We start from the raw sequence: 14715 nt of genomic DNA, 5'->3' as shown, positions 1-14715 counted from the left end.
TGCTAAGAAAATTCCTTTCCCAGTAAATGTGGACTACTTTCCAATGTCTTTTTCAACCGTATCAATACTTGGAGAGACTGAACAGACCACATTCTTTTTTCCCCCTTTCTGTTTTTTGTCCAACAGACAGGAAGTATCAATCAATAGCCACTTAAGTCTTTACCAGTTGGTGTCTAAGATGCAACTGAGAGAGACCGAGGACTGTTTCTATTTTTGTTCCTCAACCAAGACTCTATTCTTAGCCTGATACCAAGAATACTCTATCCAGGAAGGTCTTGAAATAAGGCTACATTGCTTAGGCTGGGATCAAAGTTTCTGAGTATGATCATCATTTCTGGAGTCAGCTCTGGTTGAAAGGTCTCAGTCATTCATACCATTATGCAGGGCTTCAAATTATCTCATCTCTGTGTAAACCTCAGCTTTGACCAAATGCTCCAAGGGAATGATCACAATCAGACATCTTGAAAATATCCCAGATCCTCATTACTTCCTCTGCCCAGACCTACAAACATGGAGCACAGAACTGATGCTGCAGAGTAGTGATCCTGTTTTGCTCACATCAAAATTCTGAGTAAATAGGACAGAAAGGAAAACCTCTTACTCTACAGATGTGGGTCTCCAAGGTGACCCAGGTAATTCTGCACACAGCAGGCAGGAAATCCCTAGTTCCCTCAGACAAAGGTGTGAAATCAGTACCAGTGGCCATATCAGGACCCAGGCCTTAAAGTAACATTGTGTGACTTATCAAGTAGGATAATAAAATTATCAGGTTATTATTATTAAGCAGCTGCAACAATTACAACTAACAGTTATAGCTAATTAATAGCTAATGTTTAATGACTGTTCACCATGTGCTGGGCATTTTATAAGCATCATTTCACTCAATATCCCAGGAGACTTATAAAGTACTATTATTTTTCATAGACAAGGAAACTGCGTGACTTTACTAATGTCATCCAAAATGGTTAAAATATCAAACTGAGATTTAAGCCTAGGTCTATACATATTACTATAGGTCCTGAGTTTTGAACTCTTGCTTTAAAAAATATATATGATGCATATATATATGTATGATATATATATATTTTATATGTATCATATATATGTATATCATATATGTAAAATATAAAATATATATATATGATACATATATCAGTCTTACGTTTTGGATTTCATGAGTGAATCTCAATTTTACAGTCCATGAATAAATATTCATACTGTTATATTTACCCGTGTTATCACTTCTTCCAACATCACATCATTTATGGTAATTAAACAGGACAAGAAAAAAGTCTTATAATTATGCACCCAAGCAAAGTACTTACATAGTCAATGGGCTTGAGGGATTTAACTCTAGATGTTGGGCAGCCACAGGAAGTAAGGTCAGCATAGAGGCCTTCTTCTAATACACACTGATTATTAGAAATGTCCTCTTGGTAATATAGGAGCCAGCTTAAAAACAAGCAATAAGACATTCGGACAAATTACATCAGTTGACATCTCAGGCTCATCATCATGCTGTGGGGAACCAGGGAAGGAGTAGGACATCAAAGTCATGGTGCTGACCAGCAGCAAAGACCCAGCTTCAGTTTAAAGAAACAACTACCACTATCATTTACTGACTGCTTACCATGTGCTAGACATGTGCTAGGTACTTTACCTATATTATCACACTGTGTCCTCAATTCTATGAAGTAGAAACATATCCTTATTTTTATAGGCAACAAAACTAAGTATTAGAAAGGTTAGGTAATTTGCCCGAGGTCTCCTCAACTGTTAAATGACAGCATTGCAATTTGAAACAAGACATCTGCTTTACGCTAAAGACATTAGCTTCATTTGGTATCTCCAAGTACACAACCTTGGGATCAGATTATGGTAATTATTAAGTACTTGAACAGATTAGAAAAATACTGCTTGTGTTTCTTTTAGGAAAAACAATTAATTTGTATCCTTATTTAATGATGAGCCTGATGTCAGTGTAGGGGAGTAAAGAAACCAGACTCCTAACATCACATGACAGTAAATAAAATCTATCACCTGTACATCTGATAGCTAATGGAGATTTTTAAAAAGAAGCCCATTAAGAATCTTTGGTAGTGAATTATCTTCAATACACCACTCATCAAAAACTTGGTTAAGACCTATGTATGCCCTTTTGAAAAGAAGGAGCCCGGGGCGCCTGGGTGGCGCAGTCGGTTAAGCGTCTGACTTCAGCCAGGTCACGATCTCGCGGTCTGTGAGTTCGAGCCCCGCGTTGGGCTCTGGGCTGATGGCTCAGAGCCTGGAGCCTGTTTCCGATTCTGTGTCTCCCTCTCTCTTTGCCCCTCCCCCGTTCATGCTCTGTCTCTCTCTGTCCCAAAAATAAATAAACGTTGAAAAAAAAATTTTTTTTAAAAATTAAAAAAAAAAAAAGAAAAGAAGGAGCCCGAGGGAGAAATGAACTGGCTGTTACTACTTCACTTCTGGTGTGTTTGAGTTTTAACCTTATACTTTAAGACCACAAGAACTGTACTCTTGCTAGACCAGGTTAACTTAGGATAACCACAGATATGCTCTGTAACATTGTAATTAGTCTCATATCTTCTATGTAATTGGGCATTTTATCAAAGGTTTTCAACGTGTTAGGCATGGAGTTAGCCCTTCCTGCGCATCATTTATTTGGCCCTTATAAGAATCCTTTGAGGTAGGTACTGTTATTATCCCTCCTTTACAGACGAGAAAAAATGATTCAGGCAGATGATCCAATTTGTTAAAGGTTATATATCTAGGAAGTGGTGGAACTGGTCTTTAATCCAGGTCTTCCAGGTACTCAAGCAACCGCCAGGGTTCCTGTATTCTTTTATAAGACTGCAGTTTAATAAACTACACACAACACAATTTTAAATTACACACACACACACCAAGAAAGAGAGAGAGGGAGAGGGAGACGGAGAGAGAGAGAGAGAGAGAGAGAGAGAGAGAGAGAGAGAGAATATTCCTTACATAAAGCAAACACAGGACCAATTTGTTCCAGATTTCAGTGTCAGGAAAAACACTTTCCTCCAGAAAACCTTCAATACTTCCATATGCCACTAACTAATTTTTTATCTTAGTGGAGAAGAAACTCAGAGCCAAATACCAGTAACAAAATTATTTTAGATAATAAGAGTTGCAGATAATCTACTTAACTTATAGTACCCTATTTTATGTGTTTTAATATCGTAAAACCCTCATATCCTTTTTTGTAAGTATAAAAATAATAACATACACAGAGAAGTTCAAACTAGTTAGAGCTATAGAAAATCTGAGAGGGAAAGACTGGTGGAGTTAGGGTTAATCAAGAAGGTTGACAGAGAGAATCGGTATGGACTGGGTGGACTGATCCTTAAAGATATACTCAGTTTAATATCAAATGGAGGCTACAAACATATATACCAATAGGAGGCCAAGCAGGTAATATACATGAGTAGCATACCAGGTTAAAAAAAAAAAAAGCTGGAAATATATCCTATGGTACACTGGGACCACATATCCCATTTACTTAACACTAGCTAATAATTGCCAAAGGTGAATGGTTCTTAAGGTTTTCAAATCTTTTGATTTTTTTAAAGAGAAGGTGAAAAACACCCTAAACCAAAATACTGATACATTTTTGTTTAACATACTGTGTAGGCCAAACAAATAACATTGCTGGTTAGTTAGCTTTACCTGAAACCTACAGCGTTTCCTATAGAGCAGGGATTAGCCAACTATAGCCTGTGGTTGTAAAATCTGTCCCATTGCCAGCTTTAATACAAACCACAAGCTAAGACTGCTTTTCACATGCTTCGGTTTTTTTTTTTATGTTTATTTATTTTTGAGAGAAAGCGCGCGCACACACACACACACAGGCAGAGGAGGGGCAGAGAGAGAGGGAGACACAGAATGCAAAACATGTTCCAGGCTCTGAGCTGTCAGCACAGAGCCTGATGTGGGGCTTGAAACCACAAACCATGAGATCATGATCTGAGCTGAAGCTGGATGCTTAACCAACTGAGCCACTCATGCTTCAGTGGTTTTAAAAAATTAAAAGAATAGCTTGTGATATGTAAATATACTGTGCAATTCAAATTTCACTGACTAGCATTTTATTGAAACACAGTCATGCCCATTTATTGATCTTCTGTGGCTGATTTAGTGCTTACAATGGCAGTGCTGAGTAGCTGGGACACAGCCTGTGTGGCTCACAAAGCTAAAAATACTTACTACCTGACCCTTATAGAAAAGGTTGCTAACTGACCCCTGGTATAAGTAAGGAAAAAAAAAATACTCAACTGAGTAAATGTTGGAAGAGGGGAAGACAGGGAGACAGTGTAAGGATAGAATGGGAATGGATGGGAAAAATGAGACTGCTGATAGTAAGCCCTGGAAAAGGAGGCATTTAACCATACATTTGGGGGTCCAATTCTGGAGTCCCTATTCTATTCCATTGGTCTATGTGTCTGTTTTTGTGCCAATACCATGCTGTCTTCATGATCATAGCTTTGTAGTAGAGGCTAAAGTCTGGGATTGTGATGCCTCCCGCTTTGGTCTTCTTCTTCAATATTACTTTGGCTACTCAGGGTCTTTTGTGGTTCCATACAAATTTTAGGATTGCTTATTCTAGCTTCGAGAAGAATGCTGGTGCAATTTTGATTGGGATTGCATTGAATGTGTAGATAGCTTTGGGTAGTATTGACATTTTAACAATATTGATTCTTCCAATACATGAGCACAGAATGTTTTTCCATTTCTTTATATCTTATTCAGTTTCCTTCATAAGCTTTCTATAGTTTTCAGCATATAGATCTTTGACATCTTTGGTCAGGTTTATTCCTCAGTATTTTACGCTTCTTGGTGCAATTGTGAATGTGATCAGTTTCTTTGTCTTTTTGTTGCTTCATTATTAGTGTACAAGAATGCAACTGATTTCTGTACATTGATTTTGTATCCCACGACTTTGCTGAATTCATTTATCAGTTCTAGCAGAATTCTAGTAGAATTCATGTATCAGTTGTAGACTCTTTGGTGGGGTCTGTCAGGTTTTCCATGTATAATATCACATCATGTGCAAAAAGAGAAAGCTTGACTTCATCTTTGCCAATTTTGATGCCTCTGATTTCTTTTTGTTGTCTGATTGCTGATGCTAGAACTTCCAACACTATGTTAAACAACAGCGGTGAGAGTGGACATCCCTGTCGTGTTCCTGACCTCAGGGGGAAAGCTCTCAGTTTTTCCCCATTGAGGATGATACTAGCTGTGGGCTTTTCATAAATGGCTTTTATGATGTTTCTGTATGATCCTTCTATCTTGACTCTCTCGAGGGTCTTTATTAAGAAAGGATGCTGTATTTTGTCAAATGCTTTTTCTGCATCAATTGACAGGATCATATGGTTCTTATCTTTTCTTTTATTAATGTGATGCATCACGTTGATTGATTTGCCAATGTTGAACCAGCCCTGCAGCCCAGGAATGAATCCCACTTGCTCATGGTAAATAATTCTTTTTATATGCTGTTGAATTCGATTTGCTAGTCTCTTATTGAAAATTTTTGCATCCATATTCATCAGGGATACTGGCCTGTAGTTCTCTTTTTTTGTTGGGTCTCTGTCTGGTTTAGGAATCAAAGTAATGCTGGCTTCATAGAATGAGTCTGAAAGTTTTCCTTCCCTTTCTATTTTTTGGAAAAGCTTGAGAAGGCTAGGTATTATCTCTGCTTTAAATATCTGGTAGTATTCCCCAGGGAAGCCATCTAGTCCTGGACTCTTATTTGTTGGGAGATTTTTGATAACTGATTCAATTTCTCACTGGTTATGGGTATGTTCAAGTTTTCTATTTCTTCCTGTTTTGGAAGTGTGTGGGTGTTTAGGAATTTGTCCATTTCTTTCAGGTTGTCCAGTCTGTTGGCATATAATTTTTCATAGTATTCCCTGATAAATGTTTGTATTTCTGATGGAGTGGTTGTAATTATTCCATTTTCATTCATGATTTTATCTATTTGAGTCATCTCCCTTTTCTTTTTGAGAAGCCTGGCTAGAGGTTTATCAATTTTACTTATTTTTTCAAAAAAACCAACTCTTGGGTCTCCAGCGCTGCCGCCGCCAGAGTCAGAGCTGGAGCCCATGCAGGCTGAGCTGCTGAGGCAAGATGGTGGACTATAGCGTGTGGGACCACATCGAGGTGTCTGACGATGAGGACGAGATGCACCCCAAAATCCACACGGCCAGTCTCCTCTGCTGGCGGCACCAGGCCTGGGTGGAGCGCATGGAGCAGTTCCAGAAGGAGGAGGAGGAGCTGGAGAGGGGCTGCCGCCAGTGCAGGTGCAAGGTGGCCGAGTGCCAGTGGAGGCTGAAGAAGCTGGAGGCCGCGGAGGGCGAGGGCAGCAAGGCGGAGCTAGAGCAGCTGCAGGCTGAAGCTCAGCAGCTGTGCAAGGAGGAGCGGAGCTGGGAGCAGAAGCTGGAGGAGATGCGCAAGAAGGAGAAGAGCATGCCCTGGAACGTGGACACACTCAGCAAGGACGGCTTCAGCAAGAGCATGGTCAATACCAAGCCAAAGCAGACGGAGGAGTCGTCGGAGGAAGTGAGGGAGCAGAAACACAAAACGTTCGTGGAGAAGTATGAGAAACAGATCAAGCACTTTGGCATGCTCCGTCACTGGGACGACAGCCAGAAGTACCTGTCGGACAATGTCCATCTGGTGTGCGAGGAAACCACCAACTACCCTGTCATCTGGTGCACTGACCTAGAGGTGGAGGAGAAATGTGCACTCATGGAGCAGGTGGCCCACCAGACCATCGTCATGCAGTTCATCCTGGAGCTGGCTAAGAGCCTGAAGGTGGATCCCTGTGCCTGCTTCCGGCAGTTCTTCACCAAGATCAAGACAGCCGACCGCCAGTACATGGAGGGCTTCAACGACGAACTGGAGGCCTTCAAGGAGCGCGTGCGGCGCCGCGCCAAGCTGCGCATGGAGAAGGCCATGAAGGAATAGGAGGAGCAGCAGCGCCGGAAGTGGCTCGGCCCTGGCGGTTTGGATCCCGTGGAGGTCTACCAGTCTCTCTCTGAGGAACTACAGAAATGCTTCGACGTGAAAGATGTGCAGATGCTTCAAGACGCCATCAGCAAGATGGACCGCACCGATGCTAAGTACCACATGCAGCCCTGCATCGACTCTGGCCTCTGGGTCCCCAACTCCAAGTCCAGCGAGGCCAAGGAGAGGGAGGAGACAGGCCCTGGGGACCCCTTTCTGGAAGCTGGCCCTAAGCCAGGCGACAAGAAGGATGTCAGTGAGTGACTCGCCCCGGCTGCCGCCTGCCTGCCCGCAGGCCCCTGTGTGCCCCTTTTCAGAAAACAAAAATAGATCCCTCTCCCCAGCTCCTGGCTTCCTCCACTTTCGCTGCTCCCGCCCAGCCTGGGTCAGGGAGAGAGCTGCCCCCATCCCACTGCCCCCACCTCAGTGCTCATCCAAGTCTCTGCTTTGAGTCAAGGGGCTTCACTGCCTGCAGGCCACCCCCACACCCCACCCATCAGCATTATGCCAAAGGCCTGAGGGTCCAGGGAGGGGTGGAGGTCGCTAGGCTGGTCTGTGGGGTGTGGGGAGGGTCGCAAGCCCAGAGGCCTGCTCCAGTCACTATGGGCTCTGTTTTCACTGTTCATCTGCTCTCGAGTCTTCTATATGGTAAACAGCAATGATCTACCAATAAAGGATTTCAGATGCTCAAAAACAAACAAACAAAAAACCAACTCTTGGTTTCATTGTTTAGCTCTACAGTTTTTTTAGATTCTATATTATTTATTTCTGCTCTGATCTTTATTATTTCTCTTCTTCTGCTGGGTTTGGGGTGTATTTGCTGTCCTGCTTCTAGTTCCTTTAGGTGTGCTGTTAGATTTTGTATTTGGGATTTTTCTTGTTTCTTGAGATAGGCCTGGATTGCAATGTATTTTCCTCTCAGGACTGCCTTTTCTGCATCCCAAAGCATTTGGATTGTTGTATTTTCATTTTCATTTGTTTCCATATATTTTTAATTTCTTTAATTGCCTGGTTGACCCATTCATTCCTTAGTAGGGTGTTCTTTAACCTCCATGCTTTTGGAGATTTTCCAGACTTTTTCCTGTGGTTGATTTCAAGTTGTGGTCTGAAGGTGTGCATGGTATGATCTCAATTCTTGTATACTTATGAAGGGCTGTTTTGTGACCCAGTATGTGATCTATCTTGGAGAATGATGGCCAACTAATCTTTGACAAAGCAGGAAAGAATATCCAATGGGAAAAGGACAGTCTCTTTAACAAATGGTGCTGGGAAAACTGGACAGCAACATGCAGAAGAATGAAACTAGACCACCTTCTTACACCATACACAAAAGTAAACTCAAAATGGATGAAGGACCTGAATGTGAGACAGGAAACCATCAAAACCCTAGAGGAGAAAGCAGGAAAAAACCTCTCTGACCTCAGCCACAGCGATTTCTTACTCGACACATCTCCAAAGGCAAGGGAATTAAAAGCAAAAATGAACCATTGGGTTCTCGTGAAGATAAAAAGCCTCTGCACTGCAAAGGAAACAATCAACACAACTAAAAGGCAACCAACGGAATGGGAAAAGATATTTGCAAATGACATATTGGACAAAGGGCTAGTATCCAAAATCTATAAAGAACTCACCAAACTCTACACCCAAAAAGCAAATAATCCAGTGAAGAAATAGGCAGAAGACATGAATAGACATGTCTCTAAGGAAGACATCCAGATGGCCAACAGGCACATGAAAAGATGCCCAATATCACTCCTCATGAGGGAAATACAAGTCAAAACCACACTCAGATACCACCTCACACCAGTCAGAGTGGCTAAAATGAACAAATCAGGAGACTATAGATGCTGGAGAGGATGTGGAGAAACGGGAACCCTCTTGCATTGTTGGTGGGAATGTAAACTGGTGCAACCACTCTGGAAAACAGTGTGGAGGTTCCTCAAAAAATTAAAAATAGAAATACCCTATGACCCAGCAATAGCACTGCTAGGAATTTGCCCAAGGGGATACAGGAGTGCTGATGCATAGGGGCACTTGCACCTCAATATTTATAGCAGCACTTTCAACAATAGCCGAATTATGGAAAGAGACTAAATCTCCATCAACTGATGAATGGATAAAGAAGATGTGGTTTATATATACAATGGAATACTACTTGGCAGTGAGAAAGAATGTAATCTGGATATTTGTAGCAACATGGATGGAAGTGGAGAGTGTTATGCTAAGTGAAATAAGCCATACAGAGAAAGACAGATACCATATGTTTTCACTCATATGTGGATCCTGAGAAACTTAACAGAAGACCATGGGGGAGGGGAAGGAAAAAAATAAGTTAGAGAGGGAGAGCGCCAAACCATAAGAGACTCTTGAATACTGAGAACAAACTGAGGGTTGATGGGGAGTGGGAGGGAGGGGAGGGTGGGTGATGGTCACTGTGGAAAGCTCCTGTTGGGAGGAGCACTGGGGGTTGTATGGAAACCAATTGGACAATAAATTTCATATTAAAGAAAAAAAAATACATATATATATATAAAGGAGGCATTTGAACTTGGCCTGACTAGTATTAGAGGGACGACTGTGGGATTTAAGGAAAAGTAGTAAAAATATGAAACTGGATTTGGGGACATACAATTGGGCTATAACTGATTTCTGGTCAACAATGGAAAAGTAAGATGTTACTGGAATGGTGCTACTTAGGAGACAGAATTTCTTCAAATGGAAGAACTGGCTCAAGGGAAAAGGAGAATTGATGAATCCAAGATATCTTAAAAAATGAACAAAGAGATTCTGAGGAGTTATTAGGTAAATACTTGAAACAGATCTACCACTGAATTGCACACTTTAAAATGGCTACAGAGGTAACGTGTATTTTATGAATATTTTATAATTAAAAAATGGAGGAATTATGTTTTAGTCTTGAGAATCACATATGGTTCATTTATATCTGAGAAAAATCTATATATTGCTGTAGCTTAAAGAACACAAGATTTATTTTTTTATTTTATTATTATTTTTTAAAGTTTCTTTATTTGAGAGAGTGGGAGAGGGGCAGAGAGAGAGAATCCCAAGCAGGCTCCTCACTGTCAGTGGGGAGCCTGATGTGGGGCTTGAACTCATGAACTGTGAGAATAGGACCTAAACCAAAATCAAGAGTCAGATGCTTAACTGACTGAACCACCCAGGTGCCCCTAGATTTGATTGAAATTTATTAAAATTGATTTTATTTAAAAAATCAAAAAGAATTGACTCTCTCTCTGCCCCTCCCTGCTCACTTGCTCTCTCTCTCTCTCAAAATAAATTTTAAAAAAGGGAGGGGAGGGTACATGTGTAGCTCAGGTGGTTAAGCATCCAACTCTTGACTTTGGCTCAGGTCATGATCTCATGGTTGGGTTTGTGAGTTTGAACCCTACATGGGGCTCTGTGGTGACTGCGCAGGGCCTGATTGGGATTCTCTCTCTTCCTCTCTTTCTGCCCCTCCCCTGCTCACTTGCGCTCTCTCTCTCTCTAAAAAAGAAAGAAAGAAAGAAAGAAAGAAAGAAAGAAAGAAAGAAAGAAAGAAAGAAAGAGAAAGAAAAAACAAAAGAAAAGACTAAAGCAATCCTGGGTCTAATATTTGGTGTGGGATCTTTGGAACACTAACTCTGAAATCAGGAGTACTCATCTGTGAAACAAGGTTGATTTGATAAAGAATTTCAACAAAATATATATATTTTTTAAATTTAGGAGTACTAGGTCTAATCTGGACAGAAACAAAGTTTTTTAAATAGCATTCTATTATACTATCCAATAAACATACAAGCATTCAAAATATTTAGGAAATAGTCTAAGTTATCAGTGAGAAAATAAAATGACCACAATGCTCCCCAAAATTGGCTCACTAGCATTTCATTTCTCTGTATTACACAATGGTTCATAATACAAGCTAGGAAAAATTACTATAGGCTAATTAGCAGTTGACCAATGACTAAAAGAATGTTTTTAATTCACTGTGAATACAAAATAAACAAATCAAATCCCTGTGAATTTAAAGCAAATTTAGTTATTGAACGACAGTAGAAAGCACTCAACAAGCATACTTACCAACCCCGAAGAACTTTAAAAGAACATGGCCTGAATGAAGTCAAATCAGAGATTTCTTCTGTAAAATCTACACATTCACCCTGGAACCCTGGTTTACTGAATGCTTTGAGCTAGGAGAACAATAACACAACAATTTAATAGGAAATAACTGTTTGACATTATCACAAAAGCAAATGAAAACCTTTTATTTCCTATATTTATTTAAAAAATTCAGCAAAATATGAGACAGAATTTTATCTATTACCAATGAATCGAGGTTAAGGGTGATCTGCTCTTTAAACTCCCATTGTTTGTTTCCTTACCCATTTCCAGCAATGTCACCATTTATTTACTATTTTCATCCATCTTTTGCATCAGATTCTGGGCACAGGGTCCCAGAAAAAAATTCTACCTGTAAGATTAAATCAGAATCCTTCCTCCACTAAAATGTGGTCCCTGTCTATTGTGTCAAACAAGCATTATCCCTTGTGGTGAGACGACATGCATAAAATAAGAAGTGATGTAGTGTTAAATACGAAGGCAGTTTCAGCTAGTATGAGGGGTGGTTAGTATTAAGTCTTTTCTCTTCCCAAGTCTTGCCGATCCAGTTAATAAAAGGTTGAAGCATGAAGGCATGCCCCTACGTGGGCCTGACAACACAGGAGCAGATGGCAGAGAAAATAATGACGACAAGATTTCTGGAAGATTTACGGTGAACAAAGAAAGACATCCATGTCTTGTATTTTAGCTAAGAGACTTCTGCTTACTGTTAAGAATATCTTAAATGTACAGTTTACTGTTTAATATATAAACACATTTCTACTTCAGTCCTTTCTGTCAAGAAAAATCCATGAAATCTCCAAGTTATTCCCTTCAGACCAGAAATACAATAATCTGCAACTCTAGTGGCCTTGAATCTATATAATAGGAAAGAAAAAGTTAATGAGCCCTATAAATATTTCAAAATACATGGGAACCTTGAAATAACACAGCCCACAGGTTCACCCTGCACTGACAGGCCCGCATTGTAGCTAAAAATGCATCATAATGAGCGCTGGGCAGCACTGTCCTTTTTCCTGCTCACGCTGTATCAAGAACAAGGCTTCTTTGAGCAGTTGATGTCTGCCTCCTTCATCTTCCCAAGAGCCCTCTTAGAGGCTGATGGCCTCTGAGTTCTGTGCAACTGTGTCTTGACTGTCTTCTTCTGCTCTGACATCAAAGACCAGAGAAAACCAGGGAGGTGGGGGAACGGATTCCCCTGGACCATCCGTGGCTTGCACAACATAACTTCCTATCGTGAAACCAGTCTGCATTTGGAGCATTAAAACACCAGCTACTCCCTGCCTTAAGGAAGTTTCTATCATGATCCTTCTAGTGGATACAGAGGGTAGTAAGAAAAATGAAGTCCAGAACGAGACAGACTTGTGCAACAATTTCTCATGTAAGCACAATTTTATGTGTCCGGGGAAACTGCCGGTAATTTCCTTGATAAGAACACACATTTTGGTTAGTTTATACGCTACATGTTTTAACTTAAAGGCTTATAAAAACATTAGATTGAGAAGTATAACACAATTTAACTTCCAAAAATGTATAGTAATTTTTTCTATATGCAAGTATTATCTTAATTCATGATAAGAGTTGGAAAAGCCACATGCAAACAGAGGTCACGGCTGTCTTGTTCACTGTGCAAATACCCAGTTTTTATACTGCTGAGCTTAAGATTTATACTTCAGTTTATCACCATGAAGCCATAAAATCCCAGACAAGTGACAGTGCAAGGTAAACATATTTCAGATGGTCTATGTTGTAGCCAACTCTAGTGTTTAATCTGTCTTCATAAGCAGAAGCATTAATTAAAATACATAGACACACACACTTGCCATCAAGTACCTTTTTGATTCGATGGGTTAGAATGTTCTTTGCCCAAACAAACAAAAAAAAAGCAGGCTTAATGCCAATCTGAGCTTATTTTATTTTTACTCTCAAAATAAGATGTCATATGGTTCACCCAAAATTTGTCCAGCCCCAGAAAAGTAATGCCTCACTCTGATGACCTTATGAATGCCTCAACAGAACATTCTCATGATAATGTTCTGAGATTGGTCCATACAGAAACCAATTCTGTGATTATTAATTATAATTAAATTGTGGTTTCTACTCTTAGTGAAATTAAATAACAGGACCTTGGTAAAATTAAGTCCTGGGAAAAGCCAGGTGGATAAATCACTATTTTGGTTTCCTTTCCAGATAAATGGAGAATGTACAAAGTAACTCAGATAGGATGCTTAGAATCAAGGCAAAAATATAAACAAGAGATGAGTTTATTTCAAACAAACCTGTGCCATTTAGGTATGGCTCAATCCCTACCAGCCTCCCAAATGGAACTGTATGGATGCAAAAAAAACAAAACAAAACAAAACAAAAAACAAAAAAAAAACTACATACCACAGTTTTGCAGTGCAAACTGCCTTTTCACACACATTATCATACCTCTTTAAAACTACTCTATCAGACAGAAACTATCACTACTTTATGAACTTTTTGCAGAAATATTTATTATGTACTTTTCATTTGTGATATATGTGAATAAATGTAATAGGTCTTTAATATGACAAACTAAGAACTCAAAATTTTAACTACTGACCAAACACATAAGTTGTGCTCAATTTATTTCACACTATCAGAATAAATTTTTCATTGTAACTTCATTTATTCCAATGCTAAAACAATTTTTATGAGAAACTTTTATCCTACCTAAACAAGACCTTGTGCAGCCTTTTGGACTTCCTTTACACAAACATGTTCATTATTAAACAAAGAACAGTCTTGTTTCTATTTGTTTCTATTCTACTATTACATCACACTGTCTCCTACTGTCCTGTTTTGTACTCCTCACATCAAATGTTTACTACACAATAATTTTATTGCCCTGATTACTCGTAAAGGGTTTTCTTTACTTAGATAATTAGCTCTTCCTGAGTATTTCTAGTCTTTGGATTCTGTAAAAATTATCTGGTTGTAGCACCATGAAGAAGTGTTTTCCTCTGGTACCCTTGAATCTTACTAGCCTAAAGCTGTCACTTTCCTGTCCCCCATACAGGATAACAGTAACCCCAACTGTTAAAGATGCTGTGATCACTCTAAAATTCAATGTGGCCAAACTATCCAATACAAGAAAATATCTAGAGTTGCTTTTTCTCAGATAGAATCATATATAAAATGGAACAGAGGTTCAAAATTTAAAGAAATCAAAACTTCTACTAATAATATTTGCAAATGCACTTGAAAAAGATTCTAGGAAGAAAAAAAAAGGTCCTCAGTTGTATCAAAGGGAATAACTGCTTAGAATTTCTAGAGAATGGTGCCTGACTATACCTCTTTGAAAGCTAAACTCACTTTTATAAGATTTAATCTAGTGAGATGTCTGATGTTCTGCTAAGACAAAGAGGTGATGAAATTATGAACATAATTCATATTCTGTTTTTATTTGGGGAAAAAAATGAAAAAATTAAATGCCAGTGGTATTATGAAGAACTATATAATGATGCTGTATATTTTGAGTTGGCAATTAGACTTAGTGATTGATCTTCAGCCATAGGTAAAATAATCTTCTGCATTAAAGGAGGT

The 14715-nt window shown here is 39.5% G+C and overlaps 2 protein-coding genes across 4 annotated transcripts in view; one reads left to right on the top strand and one right to left on the bottom strand.

The window, feature by feature from the left end:
- Positions 1-14715, bottom strand: part of CRYBG3 (crystallin beta-gamma domain containing 3) — a 129582-nt gene that overhangs the window by 22416 nt on the left and 92451 nt on the right. For all 3 annotated transcript variants that reach the window (XM_043593920.1, XM_043593922.1, XM_043593921.1), the window contains 2 exons: positions 11107-11216; positions 1326-1452 (listed from right to left, as the gene is read on the bottom strand). In XM_043593920.1, coding sequence (XP_043449855.1) covers positions 1326-1452; positions 11107-11216 — 237 coding nt within the window. The remainder of the gene's footprint in view (positions 1-1325; positions 1453-11106; positions 11217-14715) is intronic.
- LOC122491348 (hsp90 co-chaperone Cdc37-like) lies at positions 6052-7720 on the top strand. The gene is given in 1 exon segment (XM_043593931.1): positions 6052-7720. A coding segment is annotated over 1 exon segment (1143 nt). The 5' UTR covers positions 6052-6147; the 3' UTR covers positions 7291-7720.

This window comes from Prionailurus bengalensis, chromosome C2, assembly GCF_016509475.1.
Source record: "Prionailurus bengalensis isolate Pbe53 chromosome C2, Fcat_Pben_1.1_paternal_pri, whole genome shotgun sequence".
Lineage (NCBI taxonomy): Eukaryota > Metazoa > Chordata > Mammalia > Carnivora > Felidae > Prionailurus > Prionailurus bengalensis.
This window is presented reverse-complemented; position numbering and strand designations above follow the sequence as displayed.